Source organism: Cervus canadensis, chromosome 12, assembly GCF_019320065.1.
Source record: "Cervus canadensis isolate Bull #8, Minnesota chromosome 12, ASM1932006v1, whole genome shotgun sequence".
In the NCBI taxonomy this organism is placed as follows: domain Eukaryota; kingdom Metazoa; phylum Chordata; class Mammalia; order Artiodactyla; family Cervidae; genus Cervus; species Cervus canadensis.
The window spans coordinates 73,138,401-73,155,078 of NC_057397.1; the positions used below are offsets into that span (position 1 = coordinate 73,138,401).

The 16,678-nt window shown below is 44.1% G+C and overlaps 1 protein-coding gene across 1 annotated transcript in view; it reads right to left on the bottom strand.

Moving 5' to 3' along the window:
* The window catches only part of E2F5 (E2F transcription factor 5), a 32,200-nt gene extending 22,224 nt beyond the window's left edge, over positions 1-9,976 (bottom strand). The window contains exon 1 of the mRNA XM_043483633.1: positions 9,632-9,976. Coding sequence (XP_043339568.1) covers positions 9,632-9,769 — 138 coding nt within the window. The 5' untranslated portion in view covers positions 9,770-9,976. The remainder of the gene's footprint in view (positions 1-9,631) is intronic.
* Positions 9,977-16,678: the final 6,702 nt, after the last annotated feature.

Consider the following 16,678-nt stretch of genomic DNA (forward strand, 5'->3'; position numbering starts at 1 on the left):
TTGCCCTGCTTCATTCCATACTCCAAGGCCAAATTTGCCTGTTACTCCAGGTGTTTCTTGCCTTCCAACTTTTGCATTCCAGTCCCCTATAATGAAAAGGACATCTTTTTTGGGTGTTAGTTCTAGCTTGTAGGTCTTCATAGAACTGTTCAACTTCAGCTTCTTCAGCGTTATTGGTTGGGGCATAGGCTTGGATTACTGTGATACTGAATGGTTTGCCTTGGAAACGAACAGAGATCATTTTGTCGTTTTTGAGACTGCATCCAAGTACTGCATTTCAGACTCTTCTGTTGACCGTGATGGCTACTCCATTTCTTCTAAGAGATTCCTGCCCACAGTAGTAGACATAATGGTCATCTGAGTTAATTCACCCATTCCAGTCCATTTTAGTTCGCTGATTCCTAGAATGTCGACATTCACTCTTGCCATCTGTTTGACTACTTCTAATTTGCCTTGATTCATGGACCTAACAATCCAGGTTCCCATGCAATACTGCTCTTTACAGCATCGGACATTGCTTCTATCACCAGTCACATCCACAAGTGGGTATTGTTTTTGCTTTGGCTCCATCCCTTCATTCTTTGTGGAGTTATTTCTCCACTGATCTTCAGTAGCATATTGGGCACCTACTGACCTGGGGAGTTTCTCTTTCAGTATCCTGTCATTTTGCCTTTAGATATACTTTAACTTAAAAAAGGTAAACCTCCCTTGTACAAACATATTAAGACAGAAAGGGAGATCCATGAACTAATAATTGGGGAAATTCAGTCTTAAAATGGCAAAATCTAAAAGAAATGTACTTATAAGAAATATTTATCACACCCAAATTTACCATACTAAAGAATAATGTAGAACACATGTCCAGACAAATGCACGTGTGATCCATGTTGCTATGCACTATTTAAACAATGACTTTTACGATTCACCTTTGGATTATGATCTCTATCAGTTTATACCATTGAGTGCACCTGATATTAAGGTAGACTTTCTCTGGAAATTAGTACTTTTACTCCTGATTTCTCTTTGCCTGGTATACTACAATTAAAATTTTTGATTCCTTTCCTATGTTGGTGCTTTTCTTGTAGACAACAGATGCCTGAATTTTTTTCCATCTAAACCACCTCACTAAGAAGAAAGGAATTGGATACATTCACATACTGGAGAAACTAGTAGGTTTCAATTATTACTCATTTGATGTTTTCTGTGTATTATGCTTTCATGCATTTTATCTTTTGATCCTTTTCACATTTGTTAAGCTTTCTGTTATTTTTTCCCCTGTAAGTGAGCTAGTAATTCTCTAGCTAGTGTGTCTCTAGTCTATTAAGTTACCTTTTGAAGAAGGAAACGGCAACCTACTCCAGTATTCTTGCCTGGAAAATCCCATGGACAGAGGAGTCTGGCAGACTAGTCTATGGGGCCACAAAAGAGTTGGACACAACTTAGTGACTGAACAACAGCAACGCTGCCTTTAAAAATTTAACAAGATAAGCAAAATGATGCATCAAATTAACAAAAGCTCAATACTTGGGCACTCTGCTAATGAAATCTCTGTTAACTGAGGGTCTCAACTAAATCCTCCTTGCTCTTCCCCTAGATGAGAATATACCTAACATGTCTCCAGTTGTGCCTACACACTTCCCAGTCAAGGGAAGGCTCTCCCAGCAGTGGAGACCCTTGCATCATCTTGAGCATCCTTTCATTCACTGCTCAATCCCCTGGACCACAAACGATGATTAGCTCCAATTATGCCAATCTTGTTCTTTTTAATAATATAAAATTTTAAATCTTATAATTTTCCTATTCCCCAGTAAGTAAAATAAAATAGAATTTTACTGTAAAAGTACATTTTAATTTATTCCATTAAAGAAATGACTCTCAAAGCTTACTAATTTCCACTAGAAATTAGGTCCCTTAATTAAGATTTAAATGCCATATATGTGTGCATGATCAGTCGCTTCAGTCGACTTTGCGACCGTTTGGACTACAGCCCTCCAGGCTCCTCCATCCACGGGATTCTTCAGGCAAGAATACTGGAGGGGGTTGCTATGCCCTCCTCTAGGGGATCTTCCTGACCCAGGGATCAAACCTGGCCATAATATACCGCTATTCAGACATAAGCAGAGACTATTCCAGAGCATATAAAAGAGGAATTTCTTCCATCCATAGCCTCCAACATTTCCCCAAGCGTAGCTCTCATCAGTCTTAGTGAGCTCCTAAAGGGTCAATTCTGTTCCAACATTAACTCCTTCTACTACCAGAACAGTGCTTTTTGATTCATGAATAAGGCAGAAAAGAAGAGGAACGAGAGTTCATTCCATAGTTCTCAGATGTCAGAATATATCAAAACTACCTGGGGGTATCTATGTAAAAATGCCAATTCCTAGGCTCCTTCTCTAGCGCTATAGAACCTGATTTCCCAGGTCTGATTTAGAATCTATTATCTTTAAAAATTCAGGAGAGGCTGATGCATTTGACCTTTGGTCTACACACCGGGAAAGTCAGTATAATCCCTTTCAAGGCCACCAGCTTTATTGAAGCACTGGGGAGGAGGGACTGTAGTTTTGCACAAAAATAAAATCTGCCTGGTGCGTCTCAGTTCACAACTACTGCCACCACTGAGGATGGCTCATCCCTTCTTCCTCCTTCCACCTTAATGATAAAACAGAAAGGATATGGGACATAGCCAAGACACACTGCTGACAAGTGGCAGAATCAACACCAAGAACTCATTAGTACTCTTTTAGCTCTAAGCCTGTCCAGAACTGGAAAATGAGATGGTCGGTTTCTTTTTTATTTTCTTGTTTTCTAGAAAAGTCATTCTTCACGTTATACCAAAACTTTGGAGGTAGGCAGGTACTTTACTTAACATGGCATCAGTTCTGACATCAGATTATTTGGCTTCTTACCTCCTTTTCTGCAGATACTGGCTGTAGCCAATTAACCTCATTAAACCTCAATCTCCTAATGAGCAAAATGAAGGTATAGTAACTCATTTATAGTTTTGTTACAAGGATGAAATGTGCTGTTAAAAGTAAAGCAGCTGGCCTAGTGCCACTCACTTAGCATTAGCTATTAGTAATCGTGTGTATTAGTGCTGCAGAGCTTTAGTCTCCTAAGGACTCCCTTTTCCCATTTGGTCATGCATCTTGTATTCAACAGATGTTTAATAATTAGACCCTCGAATAGATGTATCCAGAGAAGCTTCCTATATGCATTTTAATATATTTTTTAAAGTAGCTTGAGGCTCATGGCAGAACTGTGTAAAACATAGAGATCTCCCGTATGCTTCCTGCCCCCACACATGCAGAACCTCCTTGATCCACATCCTCCCGAGTGGTGCATCCCAACCGATGAGCCTACTCTGATCCATCACAATGACCCACATCCATAGCTCACATCAGGGTCCCTGTTGGCGTGGTGCCTTCTGTGGGTACAGGACACCAGTCTCACTGCCCTAAAAGTCCTGTGTTCCACCTGTTCATCTTGCTCCCTGAACCCCAGGTCTTTTCCTGTCTCCATAGTTTTGGCTTTTCCATATCTTTATATGGTAGGAGTCTTATAGGGCAGCCTTTTCAGATTGGCTACTCTCACTTCGTAATATGCATTTAAGGTTCCTCCATGTTTTTTCATGGTCATAACGCATTGTTTTCCAGCACTGAATACTATTCCATTGTCTGGATGTACCAGTTTATTCATTAGTTCACCTACGCAAGGACATCTTGACTGCTTCCCAGTTTTGGCAATTATGAATGAAGCTGCTATAAACATCCATGTGCAGATTTCTTTGTGAACATAAGTTTTCCACTCCTTTGCATAAATACCAAGTAGTGTGATAGCTGGATTGTATGGTAAAAGTATGTTCAGTTTGGTAAGAAATTTCTGTAACATTTTGCATTCCCTCTGACACCAAATGAAAGTTCCTACTGCCGCACGTTCTTCCCAGCATTTGGTGGTGTTAGTGTTTTGGATTTCTGCCATTCTATTAGGTACACAGTGGTACTGCATTATTGTTTTGCCTTTTTTTAACTGCAGTAAAATACACATAATATAAAATTGGCATCTTAACCCTTTTTTAAGTGTACAGTTCAGTAGTTTTAAGTACCTTCACACTGCTGTGCAACCAATTCTCCAGAATTCTTCTCAGGTTGCACAACTGAAACTCTACACCCACAGTACTAGTTTGCTAGGGCTGCATAATGAAAATACTACAGACTGGGTGGTTCAAACAGGAGAAATTTATTTTGTCTCAGTCCTGGAGGCTTGAAGTCCAAGATCAAGGTGTGGGCGAGCTTGATCTCTTCTGACGTCCCTCTCCTCGGCTTGCAGACCGTGGCCCTCGCCTGTCCTCACCCGCACTGCCGTCTGCACGGGCATCCCCGGTGCCCGCGGATCCAGCCTGCCTCTTCTCACACGGACACCAGTCAGATTGCCTTCGCTCACTCTAATGGCCTCGTTTTAACTGAATCATCTCTTTGAAGGCCTTGTCCCCAAATACAATCACATTCTAATGTACCTGGGGTGAAGACTTTTACATAGGGATTTTGAGGGAGCACAACTGAGCCCCACAACACCCACAAAGCAACAACTTCCCATTCTCCCCTCCCCCAGCAACAATTCCTCTGCTTTCTGTCTCTATGAACTTGACTACGTCGGTTACTTCATGTAAGTGGAATCATACAGCATTCGTCTTTGTGTGACTAGCTAAGGTATTAAAGGTTCACCTATGCATGTGTCAGGAATTCCTTCCTTTCTAAGGTCGCATAACCTTCATTATACATGTATATTACATTTTGCTCATCTAATTCATTTGTGGATGGACCCTTGGGTTGTATCCACGTTTCGGCGATTGTGAATTATGCTGCTATGAACATAGGTATACAGGTATCTGTTCAAGACCCTGTGTTCAATTATTTGGGGTATATACTCACAAGTGAAATTGTCCTGTGGAGATTTAAGCACGTACTAAAGTAATGGCTGTTCCACCTAAATCCCTCTCCTTAGGATAATCCTTGCTTTATTCTGTAACATCACATCTTTGCTCAATATCACAAACTAAGGCCTTAGAGTAAATCATGTATTTCTTGCAGGATGTGTATTAATCAGCTAATCATAAATGAGTATGAGTCAAGGACCTGTGAGATAAGAAACACCATAAATATTTTATCATATGAATCCAGCCATCATTCAGGCAACTGATAACTTGAACAATTATAATAAAAGATAAGGAATCGAACATACTTTAAAAAGTTGATTATGGCATCAAAATGGCAAATATAAAAACCTAGTTATAACAGGAATTTTCAAAAAAACATATAGACAGTCATAATTATCCTAACTTACTTAAATTCTTAGTTCTAGAAAAACAGAACTAGTTTAATTTATGAAATATTATGGAATTTGCCATCAATATCTTCATTTTCAATGCAGGAGATTAATACTTTCTGTTCTATCATGAGTAGAGGTATAATAAAAATAATCATGCATTTTTCTTTCAAGAAAGATTCCATGCCCTTATACAGATTTAAAACTTAATAAGAAATTAACTTTTTTAGGAGTACTGAAAGGCAGTATAGCACAGAAAATAAGAAAAAATGATCTAGTTTCAAGTCACAGCTGTCCCTTTCTACTGTGTGACATTAGGCAAGTTACATAACCTACCAGTTTTCTCATCTGTGAATTGGGGATGATAAGCCCAAATTTCTAAAGTTAGGAGGATAGCATTAGTTAATATATGTAAAATGCCTGGCACATACTAAGCTTGCAATAAATGCCAACTACTAACAGCATAAATTGACAAACCACATAAATGGAGAGGACCATGACATAACTTGTCATCTCACTGGAATTAAGAGAGAGTAACTACCCCACTCCCACTGTTGTAAAGGAGGCTATATGGTGGGGGTATAGGAGGAAGACATTGAATAAACATATCTTAAACTACTTCGAAGGTGTTTCCATTCCCTCCTTATGGTTAAATTATACTAGAATAGCCTTATTAGAATGTGTTTGCTTTGTTAAGCTATGTCCTCAATTAGTTAAATTACTAAGAAGAAAGGCACCACTAAGATACAGCATTATGTTCTTATTCTTCAGTAGTATATGTCCTAAGTTAGGAAAGAAACAGCATCTACGTGGTGTGGATATTTTATGGATATCTAAGACACTTGGATGTGATGGTTAATATTATTTTTTATAGTCATGATATTCACAGAAATCTTTCATTAATTGCTCTTAAAAAATATCAAGTATATAAGGTTGAAATAGACCTCCCCCAAGTAAGAATGTAAGAAATACACTACTCCCAAGTAAGAATATAAGAGATAATGATTTTATAACTAATTTCAAATTAGAGAAACTTATCAAAGTTAATCCATCTTCAACATGTATCATCAAAAGTCGTTATGATCTTTTACAATGGTGCACAGTAAGAAACATCATTGGAAAGATTTCAATATAAGATTTTTATAATATAAGATTTTACACATATATAAGCAAATGTAAATAAATGAAGTTTACAAACATATTCATATATATGTAAAAAAGAATAGCATTTTTTTCAAATTGCTTTCTACAAGTAAAAAGTCATTAATATAATGAGACCTACTGTTACTGCAGAAACCTTTGAACTTTTCGGAAAGTTTCAGGATGAATGAAACAAAGTTGTTATGAAATATTAAAACTCCACTTCCCACTCACTGCCTTTTTGACTTCTGGACAGCGAAATCTGACCACCGATGAAACACGAAGACCACAAAGACTTGAGGGAAAAGCAAGGGCAAAGTTCCATCCTATTCCAAGGAAGTTGTAGAAGCCCTCACAGTCAGCCCTCAGAGCTCAGTTTCATCTGGAAAACCCCAAATTTTCCTGATTCCGTACTGAAGGCACAGGCTACAACTGAATTTCTAGATTCTGAATAGCAGTTTGCAAGCTGTGTTGTGTAACATCCCTGGCTTTCACCGAAGACCTCATGATTTCCTGTGAAATTCTTTAAACAGAATCCAATTTAGTTCATAACAATTTAAATACTATTATATATGCCATAAACCACTTTGAGGGAGGGACAGAGCTATGGAGGAAAGAGCTGGGCATGGGGGGACGGCGGGGAAGAATAAGGACCAGAATTTCCAAAGGTGTGGGAAAATTCTAGGAATAACACTTCCAAAAGAAAAGACTGACTATAAATCACCTCCAAAAATGCAAAATTTGTGCATCATGCCTTGTTTGTGTAAAGTAGAACAATTCAGATAACTCAACAATCACTTACTGAACACCTACTACACCCAGGAGATGGAGAGGACATTCCAAGACACACCTCACCTCCTGGGGTAACCTGAGAGGAGGGCTCCTAGCAGGGGCCATCAAGTTGGCCTCTTTTTTTGAGTTTCAGGTCAGGGAGAACGAGAAGACCCTCTCTGCTCAGACGCTGCAGCCTACTTTCAGCACAGCCTTGATAACTGCAGCCTTCAAGGGAGGTGAGGTTGTTCAGCACTCCCTTAGGGGCTAGGACCAATCGCCCCGTGTCAGACCAGATTCAGGAGTAATGCCTAGGAAAAGCCTGCGATGCTTACTGACTCATTAGAAATGTTCGTTTGTTCTTCAAACACATGAAAAGATGCTCAACATCACTCATTATTAGAGAAATGCAAATCAAAACCACAATGAGGTACCATTACACGCCAGTCAGGATGGCTGCTATCCAAAAGTCTACAAGCAATAAATGCTGGAGAGGGTGTGGAGAAAAGGGAACCCTCTTACACTGTTGGTGGGAATGCAAACTAGTACAGCCACTATGGAGAACAGTGTGGAGATTTCTTAAAAAACTGGAAATAGAACTGCCATATGACCCAGCAATCCCACTTCTGGGCATACACACCGAGGAAACCAGATCTGAAAGAGACACGTGCACCCCAATGTTCATCGCAGCAGTGTTTATAATAGCCAGGACATGGAAGCAACCTAGATGCCCATCAGCAGATGAATGGATAAGAAAGCTGTGGTACATATACACCATGGAATATTACTCAGCCGTTAAAAAGAATTCATTTGAATCAGTCCTAATGAGATGGATGAAACTGGAGCCCATTATACAGAGTGAAGTAAGCCAGAAAGATAAAGAACATTACAGCATACTAACACATATATATGGAATTTAGAAAGATGGTAACGATAACCCTATATGCAAAACAGAAAAAGAGACACAGAAATACAGAACAGACTTTTGAACTCTGTGGGAGAAGGTGAGGGTGGGATGTTTCGAAAGAACAGCATGTATACTATCTATGGTGAAACAGATCACCAGCCCAGGTGGGATGCATGAGACAAGTGCTTGGGCCTGGTGCACTGGGAAGACCCAGAGGAATTGGGTGGAGAGGGAGGTGGGAGGGGGGATCGGGATGGGGAATACGTGTAAATCTATGGCTGATTCATATCAATGTATGACAAAACCCACTGAAAAAAAAAAAAAAAAGCATTTTGACAAATACCTTTGTGTAACAAAAAATAAATAAATAAATAAATATCATGGGAAAAAAATAAAATAGAATAAAATAAAATTAAAAAAAGAAAAGAAATATTCGTTTGTTCTTAAAGCTTTAGTTCTACTTAAACTGGGTGTGCTGGCTGAATTTTAATTCAAATGATCACATTCTCTTGCTCCTCAGCGCTGTGGAATCCTTCCAAATCCGGCCTGGAACGGTTAAGTCACTTTGTTCAACGGAACAGCTTTTGATGCATGTTGTTGTTTGAAAATTCTGAAACTGTAGTAACAGACCAAGCACACGGTCTCAGGAAACCGGAGAGTTTACAAGGCGCTTCCATCTCTTTTGGTGGAAGTTATTAAACATCCCCTCGTCGTGTGATGGCAAGTCTCACTTTTATAAGTGTGTATCAGATACCAAATTAAGTCGCAAATTAAACATCCCTTTTAGTCATCAGGGTTATGAAAAGAAGTGTAAGAGCGAGAGGTGTTTTTATTTACTATTATTATTTTAAGAGGAGAACTGAAGAGTTCACTTTGTTTTTGTTTCATCCAGGAGAGGTGGCAAACTCGGGTTTTGTTTGCTTGCTTCAGATACCAAATTAACTCACAAATCAAGCATCCTTCTTAGTCATCAGGATTGTGAAAAGTGTAAAAGAGGTGTTTTTATTTACTAAGAGGAGGACTGAGCGTTGACTTTTTTGTTTGTTTCATCCAGAAGAGGTGGCAAACACTGGTTTTGCTTGCTCGCTTCAGATACCAAATTAACTCACAAATCAAACATCCCTCTTAGTCACCAGGATTGTGACAAGAAGAGGGAGAGGTGTTTTTATTTACTATTATTATTTTAAGAGGAGGACTGAAGAGTTCACGTTTTGTTTGTTTCATCCAGAAGAGGTGGCAAACTCGGGATGTGCCTGCTTGCGCGTTTTCAACAACCGACAGACGCCCTCACAGGAATCGCCCACGAAAGCCTCCAGTCCGCACCGGCGGAGACCCCCCGGGCGCCCCGGCCCAGGCCCGGCGCGCTGAGGTGAACGCCACGCGGGCGCCGCGGCTCTTTGTCGGCGGCGCGGCGCGGCCCCTGCTCATGCCCCGCGCCCCTCACCCCCCCGGCCCGCCCTTCCTCCTCCTGAGACCGCGGCCCGCGCTCACCGCCTTGAGGTCCAGCACGCCATCCTTGGCCTCCTGCAGCAGCGACACGAACTTGGCGGTGAGCAGCCCCAGGCTCTTCTCGTGCCGGCTGCTGCCGGGCCCGGGCGGCGCGCAGCTCGCGGGCTCTGCCGCCGCCATCGCGTCCCCGCGCTCCGCCACCTGCCGGGCCGGACCCGCGGCGGCCGAGGCCGTCGCCGCCCGCCGAGGGCGGGACGAGGGTTCGCGGGCTCCCGGCAGCTACAGGTGCGCAGCGCCCACCCGCTTGGGGCCTCCGCCCCTCCCCTCCCCTCCCCGAGCCCTCGGCAGCTACTAGGGGGCCGCGACCGGGGGCGGGGTGAGAGCGCGAGCCGGCGCGCCGGGGGCGGGGCCCGCCTTTAAATGGCCGGAAGTGACGAGCGGCCCGCCGGCGCTGGGAAACGCGCTTCTCCGAAGGCGAGAGGGGAGGGTGGGGCGGGGCGAGGCGGTATGGTGGGCGGGGCGATGGTGGGAGGGGCGGGGAGGGGAGGGCGGGGCGAGAGGGGTGGGCGGGACGAGAGGGATGGGCGGGGCGATAGGGCGGGGTGTGAGGGGCGGGGCGATAGGGCGGGGGATAGGGCGGGGCGATGGGGCGGGGCGACGGGGCGGGGCGACGGGGCGGGGCGACGGGGCGGGGCGACGGGGCGGGGCGACGGGGCGGGGCGACAGGGCGGGGCGGGAGGCGGATCTCAAGACTGGGAAAAGGGGCTTCAGTTCAGTTTAGTTCAGTTGCTCAGTTGTGTCCGACTCTTTGTGACCCCATGGACTGCAGCACGCCAGGCCTCCCTGTCCATCACCAACTCCCAGAGCTTACTCAAACTCATGTCCACTGAGTCGGTGATGCCATCCAATCATCTCATCCTCTGTCGTCCCCTTCTCCTCCCATCTTCAATCTTTCCCAGCATCAGGGTCTTTAACAATGGGTCAGTTCTTCGCATCAGGTGGCCAAAGTATTGGAGTTCCAGCTTCAGGATCAGTCCTTCCAATGACTATTCAGGACTGATTTCCTTTAGGATGGACTGGTTGGATCTCCTTGCAGTCCAAGGGACTCAAGTCTTCTCCAACACCACAGTTCAAAATCATCAATTCTTTGGCGCTCAGCTTTCTTTATAGTCCAACTTTCTGTTTAACATCAGTGATTTCCAATACCCTGTCTTCCAGGTTGCTGATCCATTCCTCTGTATTATTTAGTCTGCTGTTGATTTCTTCTAGGTATTTTTCATTTCAGTTTTTATATTCTTCATCTTTGGTTGTTACCTGTATTTTCTAGCTCTGCTGTTAAATACTTCTAGTTCTGCGCCAAAGAATTCCATTCTTTACCAAGTTCTTTGATCATCTTTAAAATCATTCACCCTGAGTTCTTTCCAGGTCGATTGCCTATCTCCACTTCCTTTTCTGGTGTTTTATCTTGTTCCTTCATTTGAGCATGTTCCTCTGTCACTTTATTTTGCCTGACTTGATGTTTTACTTCTGTGCATCTGGTAGGTTGCTTACACTTCCCAGCAGTAGCTTCTTGTAGGAGACACAGCTTTGAGTCCCAGCAGTCTTCTCCCCTCTTGTCACAAGAGGTAAATGCTCTGGTGGTACCTCGATGTGGGCTGCTAGGGTCCTTCTGTTGTGGCAGGCTGACTACTGTGGGCAGTCTGCTAGGCTTGGTTAGTCCCTGGTCCAGCTGGTGGCCGAGCCCTGCATTGTGTAGAGGCTGCTGACCATTGGTTGTTGAGACCAGGTCATGAGGTAAGCTGGCTGCAGAAGCTCAGAGGACTAATACTCACCAGCGCAGTGGGCTGGGTCAGGTTCCCGGAGACCCTAGGGTTGGTTACTGCCCACTGGTGGGTGAGGCCATGTCTTGGGGCTAATGCTAACCTTTTCGTAGGCATAACCACATCCCGAGGTCCACTTGCAGGGCCCGTGGAGTCCCAGAGCTGTTATTGGATAGCGCTGGTTCCTGACGCCCCTCTAATGTGTTCTGTAGCTGGTGTGGGCCTGCTGGTGGGCGAGGCCAAGGCCCCCCAGTCCCAGGGCTCGTGCTGGACTGTTGGTGGGTGGGCTGGGCTCATCGACTGTGGGGGTTCAGTTGTCCTGGGGTTAGGATTAGCCCTCTGGCCTCTGAGGCTTGGTTCCAAGGCAGGCTCACTGGTGGGCACGGCCAGGTGCCTGCTCATTGGTATTGGTGACTGAGGGCTGGTGGGTAGGGGCAGGGCTGGGTCCTGAGGCTTATGAGCTAGAGGGAAGATTCCAAGTGGGCACTTGGCCAGCAGCAGTGTCCATGGGGTAGAAATGAACTCCCTAGAATGGCTTCTGCCAGTGCCTAGGTCCCTAGGGCAAGTTCCAGTTGCCTCCTCCCTCTCCAGGGAACTCTCCCAAGATCCCCATGTAGGTCTGACCCAGGCTCCTTTCAAACCCCTGCTTCTGCACTGGGTCCCCAGAGTGTATGAGAGTTTGTGCACACCCTCTAACAGTGGAGTCATTTTTATGTTTCTCTGCCTTGGAGATGTGACTGTCTCTGCTGGCCCTCCTGGGTGTCCCCAGTGTCCTCTCCTCTCATCACCCAAAGGCTAGGGGCCAGCTGGTCCCAGGAAAGTGTCTGGCCTGCATGCGCGGACTCAGCCTGCAGGCTTTGGGACTTTAGTTTTCTTACTTCTGGTATCTGTGTCCCGGTAGTTAAGGCTGGTCTAGAGGCTTGTGCTTATTTAACTTGTATGCAGAGTACATCATGAGAAATGCTGGGCTGGAGGAAGCACAAGCTGGAATCAAGACTGCCAGGAGAAATATCAATAACCTCGGATATGCAGATGACACCACCCTTATGGCAGAAAGTGAAGAAGAACTAAAGAGCCTCTTGATGAAAGTGAAAGAGGAGAGTGAAAAAGTTGGCTTAAAACTCAACATTCAGAAAACTAAGATCATGGCATCTGGTCCCACCACTTCATGGCAAATAGATGGGGAAACAGTGGAAACAGTGTCAGACTTTAATCACTGCAGATGGTGACTGCAGCCGTGAAATTAAAAGACGCTTGCTCCTTTGAAGAAAAGTTATGACTAACCTAGACAGCATATTAAAAAACAGAGACATTACTTTGTCAACAAAGGTCCGTCTAGTCAAGGCTATGTTTTTTCCAGTAGTCACGTATGGATGTGAGAGTTGGACTATAAAGAAAGCTGAGCACTGAAGAATCGATGCTTTTGAACTGTGGTGTTGGAGAAGACTCCTGAGAGTCCCTTGGACTGCAAGGATATCCAACCAGTCCATCCTGAAGGAGATCAGTCCTGGGCGTTCATTGGAAGGACTGATGCGGAAGCTGAAACTCCAATACTTTGGCCACTTGATACAGAGAACTGACTCATTTGAAAAGACCCTGATGCTGGAAACGATTGAAGGCAGGAGAAGGGGACGACAGAGAATGAGATGGTTGGATGGCATCACCGACTCAATGGACATGAGTTTGAGTAAACTCTGGGAGTTGGTGATGGACAGGGAGGCCTGGCATGCTTCAGTCCATGGAGTCCCAACAAGTCCGGCATGACTGAATGACTGAACTGACTGACTGAGAGTCTTGTGCAGGCTTCTAGGCAGAAGAGGCTGGTACCTACCCCTCGAGGGTGGAGCTGGGTCTTGGTTCCATGGTGGGCAGGACCATGACTAGGGGCATGTCTAGAGGGGTCTGTAGGCTCAGGAAGTCTGTCTGCTGACAGGTGGGGCTGTGTTGTTTGGCCTGAGGCATTCAATCACTAGAGTCTACAGGCTGTTGGGTGGGGCCAGGTCTACTGATCCAAGCAAGATGTCTGCCTCCAGTGAATTCATGTAGATGAACACTGCCCTGTATCTCTGCCATCACTATGTATGTCCCCAGGGCGGGGCAGAGCTGCCCCTTGCCTCCCTAAGAAACCCTCCAAGACCAGCAGGTAGGTCTGGTCTTCAGTTCAGTTCAGTCGTTCAGTTGTGTCTGACTCTTTGTGACGCCATGAACCGCGGCACGCCAGGCCTCCCTGTCCATCACCAACTCCTGGAGTTTACTCAAACTCATGTCTATCAAGTCGGTGATGCCATCCAGCCATCTCATCCTCTGTCGTCCCCTTCTCCTCCTGCCCCCAATCCCTCCCAGCATCAGGGTCTTTTCCAATGAGTCAGCTCTTCACATGAGGTGGCCAAAGTACTGGAGTTTCAGCTTCAGCATCAGTCCTTCCAATGAACACCCAGGACTGATCTCCTTTAGGATGGACTGGTTGGATCTCCTTGCAGTCCAAGGGACTCTCAAGAGTCTTCTCCAACACCACAGTTCAAAAGCATCAATTCTTAGGCGCTCAGCTTTCTTCACAGTCCAACTCTCACATCCATACATGACCACTGGAAAAACCATAGCCTTGACTAGACGGACCTTTGTTGGCAAAGTAATGTCTCTGCTTTATGTTACCTAGGTTGGTCATAACTTTCCTTCCAAGGAGTAAGCGTCTTCTAATTTCATGGCTGCAATAACCATCTGCAGTGATTTTGGAGCCCCCCAAAATAAAGTCTGACACTGTTTCCACTGTTTCCCCATCTATTTCCCATGAAGTGATGGGATTGGATGCCATGATCTTAGTTTTTTGAATGCTGAGCTTTAAGCCAACTTTTTCACTCTCCTCTTTCACTTTCATCAAGAGGCTTTTTAGTTCCTCTTCACTTTCTGCTGTAAGGGTGGTATCTGGCCTTGGCACCTATCAAATTGCTGCTTTCTCTGTTGGTCCTGGTACACATGAGATTTTGTGTGTACCCTTTAAGAATGAAGTCTCTATTTCTCCCCAACCCTGTGAAGCTTCTGCAGTCAAGCCTCAGTGGTCTGCAAAGCTGAATGCTCTGGGGGTTTCTCTTCTTGGTGCTGCACTCCCAGTCTGGGGGCCCTGATGAGGGGCTCAGAGCTCTCATTCCTGTGGGAGAACCTCTGTAATACAATTATTCTCTAGTTTGTGGGTGGCCCACCTTGTGGGTATGAGATTTGATTATATCATGGGTCCGCCTCTCTTGCCAGTCTCATTTGGTTCCTTCCTTATGTCTTTAGCTGTAGAGATTTTCTGGTAGGGTTCGGTCTTTTTAAGTGATGGTTATTCTGCAGATTGTTGTGATTCTGGGGTGCTCCTGAGAGGAGGTGAGCTTAGGTTCCCTCAACTCTACCATCTTGACTGCTTTCCTCCTGTAGTTTTCTAGTTAAGTTTTTAAATGAGGAAGTGTGAGTTTTCTAGCTTTTCCTTTTTGAAGATTGTTTTGGCCCAGATTCCTTGAATTTCTATATGAATTTTAGAGACATGTTGTCAACTTGTGCAAATAAGTCAGCTAGCTGAGATTTTGGTGGGGATTGCATTTAATCTGTAGATGAATTTTGGGGAGAATTACCATTTTGTCAACATTAAGTCTTCTAACCCATGAATATTGTCTCTTTTCAATAATGTTTTGTAGTTTTCAGAGTATGAGATTTGAACTTTTGTTAAATATAAACCTAAGAATTTTATGTTTAAACTTTATTATCAGTGGAATTGTTTTTAAAAAAATTTAACCACTTTATTAAGGCATGATTGACATGTAAAAGCTGTACATATTTAATCTACACAATTTGATGAGTGGGAATAAGTATACACATGAAATTATGACCATCATAAGGAAACATATTCGTCAGCTTCCAAAGTTTCCTCCCACTCTTACTGTTATTTCCTTGTATTCATTCTTGATTTTAGTCATTTAAGCCTTTTTTCCCTTCATTAATCTAGCTCAAGATTTGTCTATTTTTCAAAGTCAAAAATTTAGGTGCATTTTTTTTCAATTCTTTCATTAATTTTTGCTCTAATTTTTCTTTCATTTTTTTTTGTTTTGGCTTTAGTTTGCTCCTTTTCCCCCTGTATCTCATAGGTAGAGGGGCTTCCCTGGTGGCTCAGATGGTAAGAATCCACCTGCAATGCAGGAGACCCGGGTTCCATCCCAGGGTCGAGAAGATTCCCTTGGAGAAGGGAAAGGTTACCCACTCCAGTATTCTTGCCTGGGGAATTCCATGGACAGAGGAGCCTGCTGGGCTGTTGTACATGGGGCAGAGTTGGTCACAACTGAGTGACTAACATTATAGGTGGAAGGTTAGGATGTTGATCTCAAATATTTCTTCTTTTTTAATATAGTTGCTTGCAGATAAAAATTTCCTTCTAATTACTTTAGCTACATCTCATATTTTCTATTTCCATTCGCCTCAAAGGATTTTTCTAATTTCATGATATATTCTTTGATCCAGTAGTTGTTCATTTCCACACTGTAAATTCCCCAAACTTGCTACTTTTCTAATTTCAGTCCACTGTGTTCAGAGAGCATACTTTGTGTTATTTCAATAATTCCAAATCCACTGAGGCTTGCTTTTTGATCTTGTATCTCATCTATACTGCAGAAGGTTCCAGGTCCACTTTGGAAGGACGTGAAGATTCTATTCTTAAAGTGTTCTACAGTTGTCTGTGAGGCCTCGTAGGTTGTGTTGTTGTCTTCCATTTTCTAGCCGATCTTCTGCCTCATTGTTCTGTCCGTTGTTGAAAGTGGAGTATTCTTACTGTTTCTTTGACTGCCCTGGGCCTTTGTTGCCGTGCGTGGGGTTTAAGTTGCAGGGAGAGGGGTCTGCTCTCCAGTCGCAGTGCATGGGCTTCTCTTGTTTCAGACCATGATGGGCTCAAAGTGCACAGGCTTAGCGGTGGCAGCACTTGGGCTGAAGTAGCCGTGTTCACCAACTCCAGAGCACAGGCTCGGTAACTGTGGCGCATGGGCGTAGGTGACCTATGGCACATGGGATCTTCTTGGTCCAGGGATCAAACCTGCGTTCCCTGCATTGGCAGGTCAATTCTTTGCCACTGGACCACCAGGGAGCTTCTGTGTTCCTGTTGAATAATCTTGTCCCTCACCCCACCCGCTGCCTTCAAGTCTTTGTCAGTTTTTCTTCATGAGTTTTGGGAATATGTTGTTAGGTGTATCCATGTATATACTTACTCTTCTTGATGAATTGACACTGTTTCATCTTTTTTTCTTCTAGT